We start from the raw sequence: 17,094 nt of genomic DNA, 5'->3' as shown, positions 1-17,094 counted from the left end.
GGTGATTCTTACTGCTATACCATTGATAGCAACCATAGAAATAATTATATACAATTTCATATAACATTTAACATTATACAATTCACTTCATTGGCTATTTTTACCCAAAATCAAATCCCCTTGAGGTACACACCGGACTTCCCCATCCTTCCGCATCACCCACCAAGTGCACCCAGGTCCTTGAGCAAAAGCAATCCCACAAATGGGTTTTCCCTTGCCAGAGGCAGGAGTAACCCAGACTGTCTTCCCCAGCATATTTCTTATGTGTATGACAGGGACTTTACATCTACAGTACGTAAGAGTTTTGATTGGGCAGGGCCAGCTCGAGTGACAGATCCCCTGGTGTTGACTAAGCAGGTGGCTTTTGCTAAATGTGTGTCCCAATGCTTGAATGTCCCACCACCCATTGCTCTCAGCGTAGTCTTTAGCAGTCCGTTGTATCGTTCAATTTTCCCAGAGGCTGGTGCATGGTAGGGGATGTGATAGACCCACTCAGTGCCATGCTCTTTGGCCCAGGTGTCTATGAGGGTGTTTTGGAAATGAGTCCGGTTGTCTGACTCAATTCTTTCTGGGGTGCCATGTCGCCATAGGACTTGCTTTCCAAGGCCCAGGATGGTGTTCCTGGCGGTGGCATGGGATATGTTTCCAGCCATCCTGTGGTTACTTCTACCATGGTGAGCACATAGTGCTTGCCTTGACAGGTTTGTGGGAGTGTGATATAACCAATCTGCCAAGCCTCCCCATATTTATACTTCAACCATTGTCCTCCATACCAAAGAGGCTTTACTCGCTTGGTTTGCTTGATTGCAGCGCATGTTTCATGGATACCCATTCATGGATAACCTGTGCAATAGTGTGCATGGTCAAGTCCACCCCTCGATCACGAGCCCATCTATATGTTGCATCTCTTCCTTGGTGGCCTGAAGTGTCATGGGCCCACCGAGCTATAAATAATTCACCCTTATGTTGCCAGTCCAGACCTACTTGAGCTACTTCGATCTTAGCAGCCTGATCCACCTGCTGGTTGTTTTGATGTTCTTCAGTGGCCCGACTCTTGGGTACGTGAGCATCTATGTGACGTACTTTTACAACCAAGTTCTCCACCCAGGCAGCAGTATCTTGCCACAGTACGGCAGCCCAGATGGGTTTACCTCTGCGCTGCCAGTTGTTCCGCTTCCACTGCTGCAACCACCCCCACAGGGCATTTGCCACCATCCATGAGTCAGGATAGAGATAAAGTACTGGCCATTTTTCTCGTTCAGCAATGTCCAAGGCCAGCTGGATGGCTTTCACCTCTGCAAACTGACTCGATTCACTTTCTCCTTCAGCAGTTTCTGCAACTTGGCGTATAGGACTCCATACAGCAGCCTTCCATCTCCGATGCTTTCCCACCAGTGAACAGAGCATATTGCTTCTCTTTTTCTGGTAGTTTGTTATATGGTGGGGCCTCTTCAGCACGTGTCACCTCCTCCTCTGAGGATATTCCGAAATCTTTGCCTTCTGGCCAGTTCGCGATCACTTCCAAGATTCCTGGGCGACTGGGGTTTCCTATTCGGGCCCGTTGTGTGATCAGCGCGACCCACTTACTCCACGTAGCATCGGTTGCATGATGTGTAGAGGGGACGCTCCCTTTGAACATCCAGCCCAGCAATGGCAGTCGGGGTGCCAGGAGGAGCTGTGCTTCAGCACCAACCACTTCCGAAGCAGCTTGAACCCCTTCATATGCTGCCAATATCTCCTTCTCAGTTGGAGTGTAGCGGGCCTCGGATCCTCTGTATCCCCGACTCCAGAACCCTAAGGGTCGACCTCGAGTCTCCCCTGGTGCTTTCTGCCAGAGGCTCCAGGTAGGGCCATTCTCTCCGGCTGCAGTGTAGAGCACATTCTTCACATTTTGTCCTGCCTGGACTGGCCCAAGGGCTACTGCCTGAACTATCTCCTGTTTAATTTGTTCAAAGGCTTGTTGTTGCTCAGGGCCCGATTTGAAGTCGTTCTTCTTTCGGGTCAATTGATAGAGAGGGCTTGCGATTAGGCTGTAATTTGGAATATGCATTCTCCAAAAACCCACAACGCCTAAGAAAGCTTGTTTCCTTTTTGCTAGTTGGTGGGGACATGGCTGTTATTTTGTTGATCCCATCCATTGGGATCTGACGACGTCCATCTTGCCATTTTATTCCTAAAAACTGGATCTCCTGTGCAGGTCCCTTGACCTTACTTTGTTTTATGGCAAAGCCGGCCTTCAGAAGGATTTGGACTATTCTCTCCCCTTTCTCGAAAACTTCTTCTGCTGTTCTGCCCCATACAATGATGTCATTGATGTATTGCAGGTGTTCTGGAGCCTCACCCTGTTCCAGTGCGGTGTGGATCAGTCCATGGCAAATGGTAGGGCTGTGTTTCCACCCCTCGCGCAGTCGGTTCCAGGTGTACTGGACGCCCCTCCAAATGAAAGCAAACTGTGGCCTGCGCTCTGCCGCCGAAGGGATTGAGAAGAACGCATTAGCGATGTCAGTTGTGGCGCACCACTTGGCTGCCTTTGATTCCAGTTCGTATTGGAGTTCCAGCATGTCCGGCACGGCAGCACTCAGTGGCGGCGTGACTTCGTTCAGGCCACAGTAGTCTACTGTTAGTCTCCACTCTCCATTAGACTTTCGCACTGGCCATATGGGACTGTTAAAGGGTGAACGAGTCTTGCTGATCACTCCTTGGCTCTCCAGTCGACGAATCAGCTTATGGATGGGAAGCAGGGAGTCTCGGTTGGTGCAATATTGCCGCCGGTGCACTGTTGTGGTAGCGATTGGTACCTGCTGTTCTTCAACCCTCAGCAACCCCACAACAGAAGGGTCCTCCAAGAGACCAGGCAAGGTAGACAGCTGTTTAATTTCCTCCGTCTCCAGGGCAGTTATACCAAAAGCCCACCGGTACCCTTTTGGGTCCTTGAAATACCCTCTCCTGAGGTAGTTTATGCCAAGGATGCACGGAGCCTCTGGGCCAGTCACAATGGGGTGCTTCTGCCACTCATTCCCGGTCAGGCTCACTTCGGCCTCCAATACAGTTAACTCTTGGGATCCCCCTGTCACTCCAGAAATACAAATGGGTTCTGCCCCTTTATAGCTTGATGGCATCAGGGTGCACTGTGCACCGGTGTCTATGACAGCCTTATACTCCTGTGGCTCTGATGTGTCAGGCCATCGAATCCACACAGTCCAGTAAACCTGGTTGTCCCTTTCCTCCACCTGGCCGGAGGCAGGGCCCCTCTAGTTCTGGTCATAGTATTCATCTCTCACTTCTTGCAAACACGAGTCAAGAATCTCTTCATTACAATTACAATCCAAAGTAAGATCAGCCCTTCTACTCTGTCTGGGGAACTATTCACTGGAAACTGGGCTGTCATGAGACAGGTTTTTCCTGAAAACTGGAGCAGCATTTTTCCTGGGAGAACCTCCTTGTGTCATTGTTTTTCCTTGCAACTCACGTACCCATGCCTCTAGGGTGAAGGTAGGTTTTCCATCCCACTGCCTCATGTCCTCTCCGTGGTCACGCAGGTAAAACCACAGGGTGCCCCGTGGTGTGTACTTTCTATAGCCTCTCTCTTGAGCAGAAAAATGTTGACTCCTGATGATTGAGATACTGGTCCGTACAGGTAGAGAATAGGACATATCCTTTTTGAATTGCTGGAACTCTCGGGACAGTTTCTCCACAGCTGAGACAAGGGAGGAGGAGACAGTTTCTTTGTATTCCCGGAGTCTGCTAACCACGTCATCCACCGTTGGTGCTTCCTCCTCTGCCCAGGACAGTACTGCCAACGAACTGGCATACAATGCTGGTATGCTCCGTACCAACTTCCACTACATGGGTCACGTGCACTGGACTTCATCTGGATCTTTGGGCATTTGATCATTGTCCAGGTCACTATAAACCACCTCCAGCACGCCTAATTCTCTCAGGTACTGGATACCTCTCTCCATAGTGGTCCATTTGCCTGGGTGGCATATAACATCTTCCTTGAAGGGATACCTTTCCTTCACACCTGACAGGAGTCGCCTCCAGAGGCTGAGGACCTGTGTCCCTTTTCCAATCACTTTGTCAATGCCCCCTTCCTTAGAAAGGGATCCCAGCTGTTTGGCTTCCTTCCCCTCTAATTCCAGGCTACTGGCCCCATTATCCCAGCATCGGAGCAGCCAGGTAACAATATGCTTGCCTGGACGATGGCTGAAATCTTTCCGCATACCTCACAGCTCACCCAGGGATAGGGTTCAGGTGATTTCCATCTCGTTTATGAGTTCTTCCTCTTCCTCCTCCCCTCCTTGTGATGGCCCTGCTTTCCTATCATCCCTTTCTAAATGACCTGACTTCCACTTCAAAGATTTCTTCTTCTGCACAGGGGCGACGGATACCAGCAAGGGTTGGTCCTCTGGTTCAGCTCTAGTACCCGTTGCTGGGGTTTGGGTAGCTGCAGTGCCTGTCGCAGGGGTTAGAGTAACTGTAGTGACTGTTGCCAGGGTTTGAGTGGCTGCAATGCCTGTGACGGGGGTTGGAGTAACTGTAGTGACTGTTGCCGGAGTTTGAGTGGCTGCAGTGCCTGTGACGGGGGTTGGAGTAACTGTAGTGACTGTTGCCGGAGTTTGAATAGACACAGTGCCTGTCGCACAGGGGTTGGAGAAGCTACAGTGCCTGTCGCACAGGGGTTGGAGAAGCTACAGTGCCTGTCGCAGGGGTTTGAGAAGCTACAGTGCCTGTCGCAGGGGTTTGAGAAGCTACAGTGCCTGTCGCAGGGGTTTGAGTAGCCACAGTGCCTGTCGCAGGGGGTTGAAGTAGCCACAGTGCCTGTCGCAGGGGGTTGAAGTAGCCACAGTGCCTGTCGCAGGGGGTTGAAGTAGCCACAGTGGATGTCGTGGGGGTTGAAGTAGCCACAGTGGATGTCGTGGGGGTTGAAGTAGCCACAGTGGATGTCGTGGGGGTTGAAGTAGCCACAGTGGATGTCACGGGGGTTGAAGTGGCCACTGTGTCTGTTGCCGGGATTGATCTCTGGACAGTATTCCTGAATTGTTGTTTAAACCTAAACAGGACCTGAACCACATTCAGGAGACATAGCAATATGAACATGCTTGTTTGAACATCCCAAGGATATTCAAAATTCTCAGGGAATATTGTGGACATCTTCATGAAGAGGATAAAAGAAAAAGGAGTTTCCGAAGATATGGAAGGGAAGATGAACAAGTGGGAGAAAGTGTCCTATCCTGTCTCTCCGAGGTGAAGAGGTAAAAAGTGTAATTATTAATAGTTTCCAAAAGATAGCTCCCGAAGAACAGGAATGATGGCAGTGCTGAATACAGGCTCGTGACCAATAATTTTATCATAACATAAACCAGTGTCACACAGTATAGCAAAGCAATGACCTTAATCCATTTCCCAGAGATGACCAACCCCACATAAAAACTGATAATCAGCAGTATAGACAGCCAGTAAGGTGCTATATACCAAAACTCCAAGAACAGGTCCAACAACTCTGAGAGCAAATAAACCAACATTGTGACCAGCGAGTACTAAATTGATACAATGAATGCTTATAACAAATTTGTCTTAACCCGTTCAGGTCAGATGTGTCGTTATCTCAACCCTTCAAGCCTCGCGTTAGGTGCCAAAAAGGACTGTCATGGTTTAACCTGGCAGGCAGCCAAATACCACGCAGCCGCTCGCTCGCTCCCTCCCTGCCCCCTCCCCGCCCCCCCCCAGTGAGATGGGGAGACAATCGGAAGGGTAAGAGTGAGAAAAACTCGTGGGTTGAGATAAAGACAGTTTAATAGAACAGAAAAGGGAAAATAATAATGATAATGATAGAATATACAAAATGAGTGATGCACAATGCAATCGCTCACCACCCGCGCTGACCGATAACCAAGTAGCGATCGCTACTTCCTGGAACATGCCTACCATTCATATACTGAGCATGACGTCACATGGTAAGGAATACCCCGTTGGCCAGCTAGGCTAGCTGTCCTGGCTGTGCTCCCTCCCAACGCTTGTTTTGTTTTGTTTTTTTTTTTTTCCTTGAGCTGAATGTCCTTGACTAGCAGGGTACTTAGCAACAACTGAAAACATCAGTGTTATCAACATTCTTCTCATACTAAATCCAAAACACAGCACTAGGAAGAAATTTAACTCTATCCCAGCTGAAACCAGGACATACAGCTAAAAAGAAAACTGGAAAAATGAACCCAACACCTTTTCTGCACAAAACTTATTTTTTGTCACTTCAATTGCAATCAGTCTTTAAATCCTAATCAAGTGCCAAACCACCACAAAAGTATTCAGGTTGGTTTGGGCCTACGTAATCAAGCTTTTATGATACAAGTTAACACAGTGTGTTCATATTTGGGTTTTAGTTGCTAGTTATTTACCTTACTTCTGTGCATGCCAAAAAATGTAAATTCTCCAATAGATGACTGTGCAGCACAATGCAAAGTATAAATTTATAGAGTAGTGTAAGTACACAAGCAGATTGAAGTAAAACAAATTTTCTTTTATAGAAACACAACTTGCCTACATATAAATTAAATGTCTCTTCTAAAAAAAAACCACAAACCCCAAGTCTATTCCATGGAAGTACCAAAAGAAAATTTATTGCAGAATTTAGGTCTCACCTGCTGCTATTTTCTGTTATATATTCAGTTTCTGCTACATACATTCTACTTGGTCAAAGGGCTAAGCATACACATAGGCCTCTCTGAAAGTGGAGTCATATTTTTTGCTGTTACCTTGAGGCTCTGATAAATCAGCTTACCGCATTTTTCCCCACGTTTTTTCTCATTCCTATGACATAGACTTTCCAAGTGGGAAGTTACTTACTGACTTCCGCTGTTATTTGTACTTGAGAAAGTCAGCAATTTGGACAATGCCTTGTACAAATAAGACAGTTTGTTTCCTGAAGAACTTAACATTGTGTGAAACAAGTCAAAACCAGCAAGAACACCAAAAGGAAGATTAAAGTAATCCTCATAAGGATAAAGGTAGATGCCATTCCACTCCATATCATCTCATTGTGCTGAAGAGGAAACAAAATGCAAGGCAAGGAATCCTCCTCTAAACCTGATTTTACTCAGTGAAAAGAGGAAATAGAATTAATCTTCACCACTAAATCATGCTATAACTTAAATGGAAAGCTCGGTACAAATACTGTCATAAGTACTAGTTCCCAATAGATTAAATCTAATTCCTTACCTTCATTTTTCCAGGAAGGGTTATGGTCACCAGCTCAGGACAGAAGAGTTTGTAAAGTGACAGTAGAGCCTGCAAATGAGACTGCATTCCCTGTCAAATAGCAGAACAAGCAGAAAAACATGTGGGGTATGTTTTTAATATAGAAACTGAATACCGTATTCCAGAAGCAAAAAAACCCCAGTGATTACTAAAAGCTTTCTAAAGCTCTATGTCAGTAAGTAACCATAGATGAACAACTGAAAATGAAAGGAAGAACAGAAACTGTGTTAATGAAATACCATAGGGAGGGGATTGAAGAAGGAACTTTCTAGTCATAACTCTAATAAAAAGGAATTTAACAATCAAAACTATGAAAAATACGGTCTTCTGTCTAAATGCTCCAAAAATATGTTATCATAGCTACAGTTTTTTCTTACAAAGAAGGGAGCAATATCCTCTACAATCTTTTTTTTTCTCAGTCATTTTTGATACCACTTGGAAAAGGAAGATGAATAGAAAATTAAAGATGGTAATAGATAAATAAAGCTGCCCCTTCAGAGATTTTACCACGGATAGCCATAAAACGTATAGCTTTGTGCATGTCATTGCATGTGCTCACAAAATACAAATGAAAGTTAGGGATGCACATGCAAGATAGACAAGCCCTGATGCTACAAAGACTACAACCTACAATTCCAAGCCTAACCCTGTCCTGAGACACTAGCCACTCTTCTCCATCCTGTAAGGACATTAGTCTTACAAACTGCATTATTAACCACAGTTCAAACTCTACAAGATTTGAAATAAACTCACCATTTTTGCTTGGAGGTCAAGCAGTCTCCTAATCCGAAAAGGCTTGACTGGAAATACAATTAAGAACATAATGGATTTAAAAACCACTGTATCAGACATTTAAGCAAAAATGCAATATCACTTTTATTATAGAAAGTCATGGCAAAGCAAGCAGAACCAATCAGTCTTATTTCTAGGCTAATAGACGGGTTTCCAATTCAGAAAGTGTTACATAAATCAGGCTGAACTACCGCTCATGCTTCCTTGCCTTAAAAGCAGTATATTGGCCAGTCTTTGTATTAGCTCCATTGGAAGAAAAGGCAGTGCCAACAAACAGAGTAAGAAACAAAATGGTATTCCATCTCATACAATTGGATAGACTCACCACTTTCTTTCCTGGTCAACAGGTAGAGCAGGTGGCAGACATAGGGGCACTGCAAAGAAAAGGCAGCTATGAACTATTCTGCTGGTGCAGACTGCTAACCAGGATACACTAAAAGCGACATACAGGCTTCACAAGCTAATATTGTTTCATTCAGTTGGGTGCCTCAAGTCATCACTGCGCTCCCACTGGGGCAGAGCATATTTTATTTCCCTTAGGAAGTAGCATGGTTTTTACATGTCACATATGTCAATTTTATTTAGAAACATTTTCTGCACTATGAGCAGTCCCTATAGTAATCAAGCTATTCAGTGAGCTTGGATCTTGGTTTTGGAACATGGTCTAGATATTTCAGGAGTCAGCAGTGAAAGTACAATTACATTTTCAAAAAGAAAGGCACCTTTGAATCAAAGTAATTTATTAGAGCTTCTAACTACAGCTGAGGCTGTACCGGTCTTAAATTAGTTTCACACCAACTCTGCTGCACTTTCCAATTGGCCCATCATGCCTGAAAATGCTATTTTCAGTAAGAAACAGTAAGAACTTAAATCTAGTTTTATGAAAAGATAACATTAACCTAAAACAATTTAAAACTTTGCAAGAAATAGAACTTTGGGAACTTTAAAAGTCTTAATCACAAAATATCCTAAACTGAAAGAAAATTAACAATTTCATATCTAACATGACTGACAAGATCATCTTAATATGAACTGAATCCAAACACTTCAATATTCCAGCACCTGGATTTTACAGAAATACCAGAAATCTCCTGATTACTTGTTCTCATTTAAGCTACATTTCAAATCAATTAAGTAGAACAGCGTTTAGAGTTTCTCACCTTTAAATAAACATTGCTCTAAAAGGTTTTTTTCTTTTGCCCAAGGTATGCAAGTCAGTTTCTCCCCAGGAGCAGGAGACTTCACCTGCTGATGTCTGACATCAAAGGCAATCCCAGAGACTGCAGCGTCATAGTTACTCTTGGGAACTTAGACAGAATATACTGTCACTCTGTGATGCAGAATAGCAATTTCTCGAAACATGTTTAAACAGCCAGACCATAGCATTGAAATTAAAATAATCCTACAGTACTTCCCTGTTTCTGAATCTAAATTACCCAGCAATCTTAGAATGCAAAATGAAAAAAAAAAAAAGAAAATAAATTCCAGCCATCAGAAAATGATCTCTAACCAATAGCTACTCCAGACTAATTCTAGCATTAATATGCATATTACTAATGAACATTTAGGTTTATTTTGTCAATTCCATATATTCTTCAGCTCTCCTTACCATCTTCTCATCTTGCAGGAAGGAAAAGAAGAAACCATAGAGGGCATGAAGTTGTTCCTTGTGATCAATGAAGTCAAACACTGTGATCAGCCATCTTAAAAAAAGCAGCTGCAGATAGGAAAAAAGCCATATTACATTAAGTGATGAGCAAAAGCAAGACAGACCAGTCACTAGCCAATTTAAGAGACACAATCATTAAGGATACATCAAGGACAATCTGACAATCAGATAGCTACAGATGAACAGTACAGGGATAATTCAGCTCTGGAAGAAAGTCTGCCAGGAGCACCAACTGCCATATCAGAATGGACAAAGCAGCTCAGTTCTGAATGTATGCTAACCCTCAGATATGATCTGAGGGCCCCTCACTACAAGAAAGACACTGAGGTGCTGGAGCGTGTCCAAAGAAGGGCAACAAAGCTGGTGAAGGGTCTAGAGAACAAGTCCTATGAGGAGCAGCTGAGGGAACAGCGATTGTTTAGCCTGGAGAAAAGGAGGCTTAGGGGAGACCTTACTGCTCTCTACAACTACCTGAAAGGAGGTTGTAGCGAGGTGGGTGTTGGTCTCTTTTCCGGAGTAACAAGTGATAGGATGAGAGGAAATGGCCTCAAGTTGCGACAGGGGAGGTTTCGACTGGGTATTAGGAAAAATTTCTTCACCAAAAGGGTTATCAAGCATTGGAACAGGCTACCCAGGGAAGTGGTTGAGTTGTCATCCCTATTTAAAAGACACGTAGATGTGGCACTTAAGGACACGGTTTAGTGGTGGATTTGGCAGCATTAGGTTTATGGTTGGACTCAGTGATCTTAAAGGTCTTTTCCAACCTAAATGATTCTATGATGTAAACCTTTGAGCAGACTACATGAAGACAAAAAAGACAAAAAATGTTTTGCTAACATTGTCATGTTGCCACGGCTAAGGTACACAGAGCCTAAGGGATACCTTGCTGAAGTTGGTGAAGAATGCCTCACATAGCTGAAGTATTTCACAGAAATATTGGTGGAGAAACTATTCCTAAGGAATTCAGAGATACAAGACAAACAGGAACTGTCCAAATTTCCACTCTCACTTGAAAAGTGTTCCTCAGTTCCCACTGCCATTCCAGCAATGCGTGTCTCTGCCAATCTTTCTAAAGGACAGTATCTTATGCGAGAACCTTGTATATTAAAGTCTCAGGATTTTTGCTTCCTGAAAATAATCTGTCCTCATCATTCCTGTGCAGAAGCAATAACTACTGTGAACATTTACTAAGTTACCTGGGTGTTGCCTGAGCATTTGCCGACACAGAGCCAAGATACAGATGAAACCACAGAAGTTTCTGGTATTACTGAAGCTGGAACGAGGCTCTTCAGTAAACGAGTATTCACTGTATCAGCTGGAAAACAAACAAAATAAGATGGTGCTCATGTACCAGGTTCTTTGATACGGTTTTGCAGCTTAGGTCAAAATTCCCTCTGGACAAGATTATTCAGAGCTTCCTTGCTTAAAGTAACAGTGCACAAGAATCTAGTAGGAACTTACCTATACCTGAAACAATTATGAGAAATATTTCTTTCCAGCTTAAAGAAAGAAAATGGAATATCGAGTATTTTAGTACTGAAATAGCCTTTAGACTCTTGGCAAGACAACCAAAAGTAACACAAATTTTTGGTAATATTAAATGACCAATTCCTTCAGCAAAGAGCATATGACTGTCAGCCAAACATCAGCAGATTAGTGTTCTGGAGATAAGCTAGTAATTTTAAATTAAGAAAAGCACTAAACCACTTGCATAATGGGGAAAGAATCCTGTGTGCTCCTCTTAGGTTGGAAGGAGGGGAAAGTTCAGGGGTTTTTTCATTGAATATTTCATTATTTAGAAGTATAAATGGTGGCTACCATTTCTAAGAAAGCTGCATGAGGGCTGCACTGACACTGCTGAATTGATTGTTAGGATGACAATTAATTTTAGCAAGTTTCACTAATATAACTATGTCAGTTTGTTCAATTATTTTGATCTTGGGGTAAAGAAACATACACAAACAGTTACAACAAGGAAAAGACACAATGGTTGCTAAGAACATACTTTAAACCTTTCAGAGACCTGGAATTATGAACAAAGGAAATAAGCTTTTCAAAAAAAATTTGTAACAAGCCATAATAATTTTCTTGGTATCACTCCCCTCTAGCAAGAACTGAGGTTATTTTTAGCATGAGCTCAGAAATTACTCTGAAGCATGCCAGAAAGATTAATTTTACCCTGAAGTACCTAACAATACAGTCACCATAAACACATTATCTCAAGCAGGTCTGATTAGAGGGGAAAGAGACGTTCACAGAAGACATGCTAGCAGGATATAAACATTTTACCAAGTTTGCCACTGAGTGCCACGTTTAGCAATACATCAAACCCTTCAGGGGGTAACCCTCTTTGCAGGGCAATGCTTTCCACTGTAGTCAAGTGTTTCTGCAGAACACTGTTCTTTTTCAGTGAAACACGGTCTTGAACTAGGAGAAAAAAAAAAAGACAACAAACACAAGGGTGAAACAACTTCTGAACTGAAAATGAACTATTTTAAACTTCTCTGAACTGTCCCTACATATATTCCTTTTTGCTGGGTTCTTTGCACAGTAACAGAAAGGGGAAAACCTTTTAAGACATTAAAGAAATATTACAAAGTTCAGGCATTAAAGAGGGAAAACAGCAGGTAAAATTAGGGGGTTTTTATTATTATTATTGTTATTAAGAAATCAGTTGTTATCTTTTCAATCCTGGGTAGCTAACCTTAAAACTACGCTTACCTTTCTCAAAGTAGCTCAAAGCTTGCTCAAGGGAGTCTTGCTTGCTGTCATTTTTTTGATCGTTAGGAGATTGATGATTCTGGACACTTTTTTCAGGGTCAATTCTCCCTCCTTTTCGCCATGCAGAGAGATCAGTTTGATTTTTATGGTGAACTTGCAGAGGCTGCTTTGGGGTCTTAGAACTCTGCCTTCGCTGCATCTTTTCAGACTCCCACCTGAGACTGGAGAATTTTACTCATTTGTCCTGTGGGTTCCAATGCTTCATTACGAAGAAGCAAGAAAACAGATCAACTTCCAACAGCTGAAGAACATCAGAGAGCCGGTTCCCTGCAAGAAAAGAAAGATTTATTTTCCTAACACACTGATTTTAAAGGGATCCTGCATAATGTAACAGAGTAACTTCAGAGGAAATAATTTAGAGACACCTGCCCCCAAAAAGATCAGACAATATACTCAGAAGATGCACAGACAACAGTGTATCAAAACTCCATTCTTTCTTTCATTAAAAAAGGGAAGAAAAAATTCACAAGTAAAAATTAACACAAACTCCTTTCAATTTAAAAATTATCTGATAATATTTTATATAGTATTTTGATCCAAAAATTAACATAACCAGAAAGTAAGCAAAACACAATCAATAATTTTCTTCTGAGTTTATTTGGTGCATTATCAGTTTCATTACTTCTATAGTGTATGCCAATGTAATCAGTCAACAGGTCATGACTTCTTGCAAGGTAATGCACAGATTTTAGAGGATCATAACAATACTTATCATCCTATTTTACAAAAATTAGATTCTTTTGCAGTTTTTCTACCTAGCAGCTAGGGTTGAAAAAAATATGAAATTTTGGTAAACTTGCAAGTGAAGCACAAGAGCTACCAACACTGCAAAACCACCTAGCTCTGGGTGAAATATAACCATGAAAAGTGGCATTTTCTCCTCAATATGCTGAAGAGATCAACCTTTTACTCACAAAATGTGAAATTTTGCTACAATTTCCTGGATTTGGTAGAGTATGCATGCATGTCCCTGGATTGCTGGAGCCTATATTTTGCTTCCTAGCTTTCCTGACACAATAAAACAGAATGATTTTCAATTTGTACTCCCTCTTCAGCTCTCACTTCCTTAAGATGTTAGAATTATCCCTATTTTCCTATAGGTTTGTTTGTCACTAACATCCCTGTGCAGCATACCAAGAACAAATTTCTAGCTAGCTATGTCAAGACCTCTTCTGAAGCACACACATACACACACACAGGGCGTTCACATTTACAAAGGAAATCTACTGACTTCAGGTGAAATATACCCCCTCAGTATTAAAGGACAACACCAAGCATATCAGAACTCCCACAAAGATGCTTTGCATGATGGTGACTAACAATAACTGAGATGCTTCAAAACAGTGAGAATTCCTGATAGTGGCTATACTGTGGTTAGATAGACATGAGCTGGACTGACGTGTAAGAATTACAGAAAACCCCAAACGCTCTGGAATCTTGCTTGTTGCATCTTAAATCACCTGAGCACACTGTAAGTGGTTCAGGAAGCAGATCGAGCTCCTCAGTAACCACACTCTGGAGTACAACAGCAGCTTTCTCACAGATTCTGTAGCACCTTCTCTACTTGTTTTTTTTTCTTTAGTTTTGCAGGAGTTCTACCAGAAAGGTTTGGTGGGGAAGAGAGCGCCATCAGACCTTAAAGCGGAACTAACAGATAGGCTGGAACACCAGTTCTTACTAATAGTGAGCCCACCATTGCACAGCTCTTCAGTACTAGACACTTCCACACAGATATTTGGCACAAACATCCCTTCTCCTCCTCCCCAGCCGACGCACGCACACCATTCTCCCTCCAGCTCCCCACAGCGGCTCCCCTCCGCCCCCGCAGAGCGGTCTGTGATGCTCTGGCCGCCCGACGTGGGGAGCGGCTCTGAGGGAACGGAGGGAGCCGAGGCCCTCCCGGCCCAGCCCCACCGCCGCGCTCAGGCACGCCGGCTCCGGGATCCCAAGAGCGGCGGCAAGGGCACTCTTGGGGGGGGCCCCGGCCGCAGGGCCCGCTGCCACGGCTACAGCCCCCACCACAGTTACCTCCCGCCAACACCGGCTCCAACCGCTCCGCAGTTCAAACCTCCGCGCCACAACCCGCGCATGCGCACTGCCCGCCACGCAGGACCGCGGCGGCCGATGGGCGCGCCCACTCCCCCTCCCCCTTCCCCTCCCCCTCCTCCTCCTCTCCCCTCCCGCGCAAGCGCAGCACGCTGCGGGTGGGAACGGCGGCGCTTCCGTCCCACGTGGCCCTGAGCATGCGCAGTCTCGCGGCGGCGCAGCGCGTGCGCAGTGGCCTCGACGTGCCTGCTGGGGGGGGCCGGGCTGCCGGGGGGAAGTGGCGCTTGGAGCGCCCGTGGGGGATGGGGCCTGAAAGGTTGGAAATCGAGTAGGGCAGGTGGTGGGCAGCGGTCCTTTTCATCCCTCTTTAACAGGCAGGCAGAGGTGCCCAGGCAGGTCCTGCGGTGCCGCGGGCGGCTGGGCGGTTTTGGTGAGCCCTCAGGTAGGCCGTAGCTCTGCCCGCTGACAGGCCTGCCGCGCTTCAGGCACCTCTCCTCTGACAAACCCCTAGCCCCGCAGCAAGCTGCAGCTGGGAAAACACTGCCGCTAGAAGGTGCCTGCCATGGCAGCGATTGGATGAGATTGACGGGAATGAAATTATGGGCTTGGAGATAAAAAGAAGAAAGAAAAGCACAGGGGGGAAAAAAAAAGTAAATTAGCATCATGGTCTTACAAAAGGACTAAAGCAGTTCTTGGTGCCTTATCACCTCTAGCAAGCAAAGATGACTGGTAGCTTCCAAAAATAGTTTGCTGATGCTGGGGGGGCAATCATGTAGGTCAAACCAATACTGATAAATACAGAATTCTTGTTACTGGACTTCATTTTGTCTTCCTTTGTAATAAAGAACATGTAGCCACTACTACAGATCAGTAATTCATACTGTTGCAAATGTGAAGAGGGGGACATTTTTCAGAATTCACTTACAGTCTGAAAGTTTTGCAGGGATAAGCTTTGCTATGCAGAATATTTTACATTCATTATTATAGCATCTATACAGGTTTCAGTGAAGAGCATTACAAAAGACAAACACAAAACACTTGTTTCCAAAAGTTTACTGAATTAGATAAACACTTGAGGGGCAGCTGGCCAAAAGGCTGCACCAATTCAGTTGTGAGTACTTTGTGTAGGAATACACATCATGGTGTGGTTTTGAGTTGGTGCTATTTTTATTTGGTTTTGAATTAAAAAGTGATTAATAACTCCAGTCAGGGCATGGTAGATGAAGTGTCTTTTGGGAAGTAAAGCAAATTCTATATACATTTGGGATGACCTTCAGGTAGTCTGTAAAGACGAGAGATTGTCTAACAAAGGTGGCCTGTTGGTAGTTCCTTTGTTCAGGGTGCACATCCGATAAGAGATAATTAGTCACTCTTTGGGGCTCTAGGAGGAGGATTTTTCAGTATATATGCATTTGGGACTACATCCATTTCAGCAGCAAACTTAACATAAGAAGAAAACTGGATATACTGCATATGAACATCCATCATCAATTTTTATAGAGATACAACACTGATATTTTACTGGAGTTCTAATATCTTTTCTCGTTGCCACATTGTACTGAAACAGAAATTTATTTGAGACTGTTTCATGAAAATGTTCAAATGTCCCTTTTAAATGCCTGTGGTTATTAATATATAGCCCAGTAGTGTACAGATGGCTTCCATCCTGCATCACCTTTCTCTGAAATATCCCTGATGTGATTCTGCCCATTTTAGGTGCAGTGTTTAAGCACAGGAAAAATATTTTCAATCGTCTTTCAAAAAAGAAATTTGTTTCTGTCAAGACATTTTTCTCCAAATTTCAAAAAATTTATTTTCATGAATAATTAAGAAAATAAGGAAAAACTGAAAACAGACAAGCATCAAGAAAAACAAAGAAACTCAGAGGTAACACATGCTTCTTATGACACTCTAAGATTTCAGATACAACACACAGGGATTCAGGCTCTGGTGATAGGACTTCCTCCAGCTCACCAAAGCTGTATGTGGGATGAACAATGAGGTACCTGGACACCTCATCTATCATCAATAACTGACAATTCTATAAAGTTGCAGTAGTTGTGGAAAAAGGGATTTTTTTCTTGCAAGGAAATAGGGAGCATGATGCTATTTGCTAACAGCAGACAGAAATTTTGGAGTTCTTTGGGCAGTTCTGCTCCCTATCCCCTCACCAAGGATCCTCACTCTCTGCCAAGAGGGGTAAAGAGATGCCATTGCCTCATGTGAAGCAGGCAAAAAATTACCGTTATCAGGCCATTGTCCCAGTTTCAGAGCCTCTGCAAAGTGTGGAAATCCAGGAAGATGCAAATAGCGCATCCCATGTTTTCCCTGGATAACCAGACCAAAGAAAGGACTGGGCACAGAGGCAGCAGAGACTAAGGGATCCCTCTCTCAAAACACAACAAACAGCACTTTTATGCTCGGTAGGGTCCTCTCCCCCCTTGACTATGGAAAAGGAAATGTAGATTTGTGGATGGGGCTGCACAAGCTAGCACAGGGACACTCTCGTTATGTTCTACCCAGCCACTGTTGCCGAGACTGTCACATAGCAG

General features: G+C 43.9%; 1 protein-coding gene across 2 annotated transcripts in view; it reads right to left on the bottom strand.

Annotated features, from left to right (window-relative positions):
* The window catches only part of CENPI (centromere protein I), a 29,825-nt gene extending 15,154 nt beyond the window's left edge, over nucleotides 1–14,671 (bottom strand). The window contains exons 1-8 of one of the 2 annotated variants that reach the window (XM_075162214.1): nucleotides 14,525–14,671; nucleotides 12,437–12,763; nucleotides 12,005–12,142; nucleotides 10,912–11,030; nucleotides 9,656–9,763; nucleotides 8,372–8,420; nucleotides 8,008–8,054; nucleotides 7,216–7,305 (exon numbers count right to left, since the gene is read on the bottom strand). In XM_075162214.1, the coding sequence (XP_075018315.1) occupies nucleotides 7,216–7,305; nucleotides 8,008–8,054; nucleotides 8,372–8,420; nucleotides 9,656–9,763; nucleotides 10,912–11,030; nucleotides 12,005–12,142; nucleotides 12,437–12,635 (750 nt within the window). In that variant the 5' untranslated portion in view covers nucleotides 12,636–12,763; nucleotides 14,525–14,671. Of the gene's footprint in view, nucleotides 1–7,215; nucleotides 7,306–8,007; nucleotides 8,055–8,371; nucleotides 8,421–9,655; nucleotides 9,764–10,911; nucleotides 11,031–12,004; nucleotides 12,143–12,436; nucleotides 12,764–13,956; nucleotides 14,253–14,524 lie in introns of those variants that run through there. The other variant, XM_075162213.1, reaches the window with a different exon arrangement.
* Between the last annotated feature and the right edge of the window lie 2,423 nt (nucleotides 14,672–17,094).

The sequence above is a fragment of the Calonectris borealis genome, chromosome 13 (genome assembly GCF_964195595.1).
Source record: "Calonectris borealis chromosome 13, bCalBor7.hap1.2, whole genome shotgun sequence".
Taxonomy (NCBI): domain Eukaryota; kingdom Metazoa; phylum Chordata; class Aves; order Procellariiformes; family Procellariidae; genus Calonectris; species Calonectris borealis.
The sequence above is the reverse complement of the archived record's forward strand: the minus strand, read 5'-3'. Positions and strand labels throughout refer to the sequence as shown.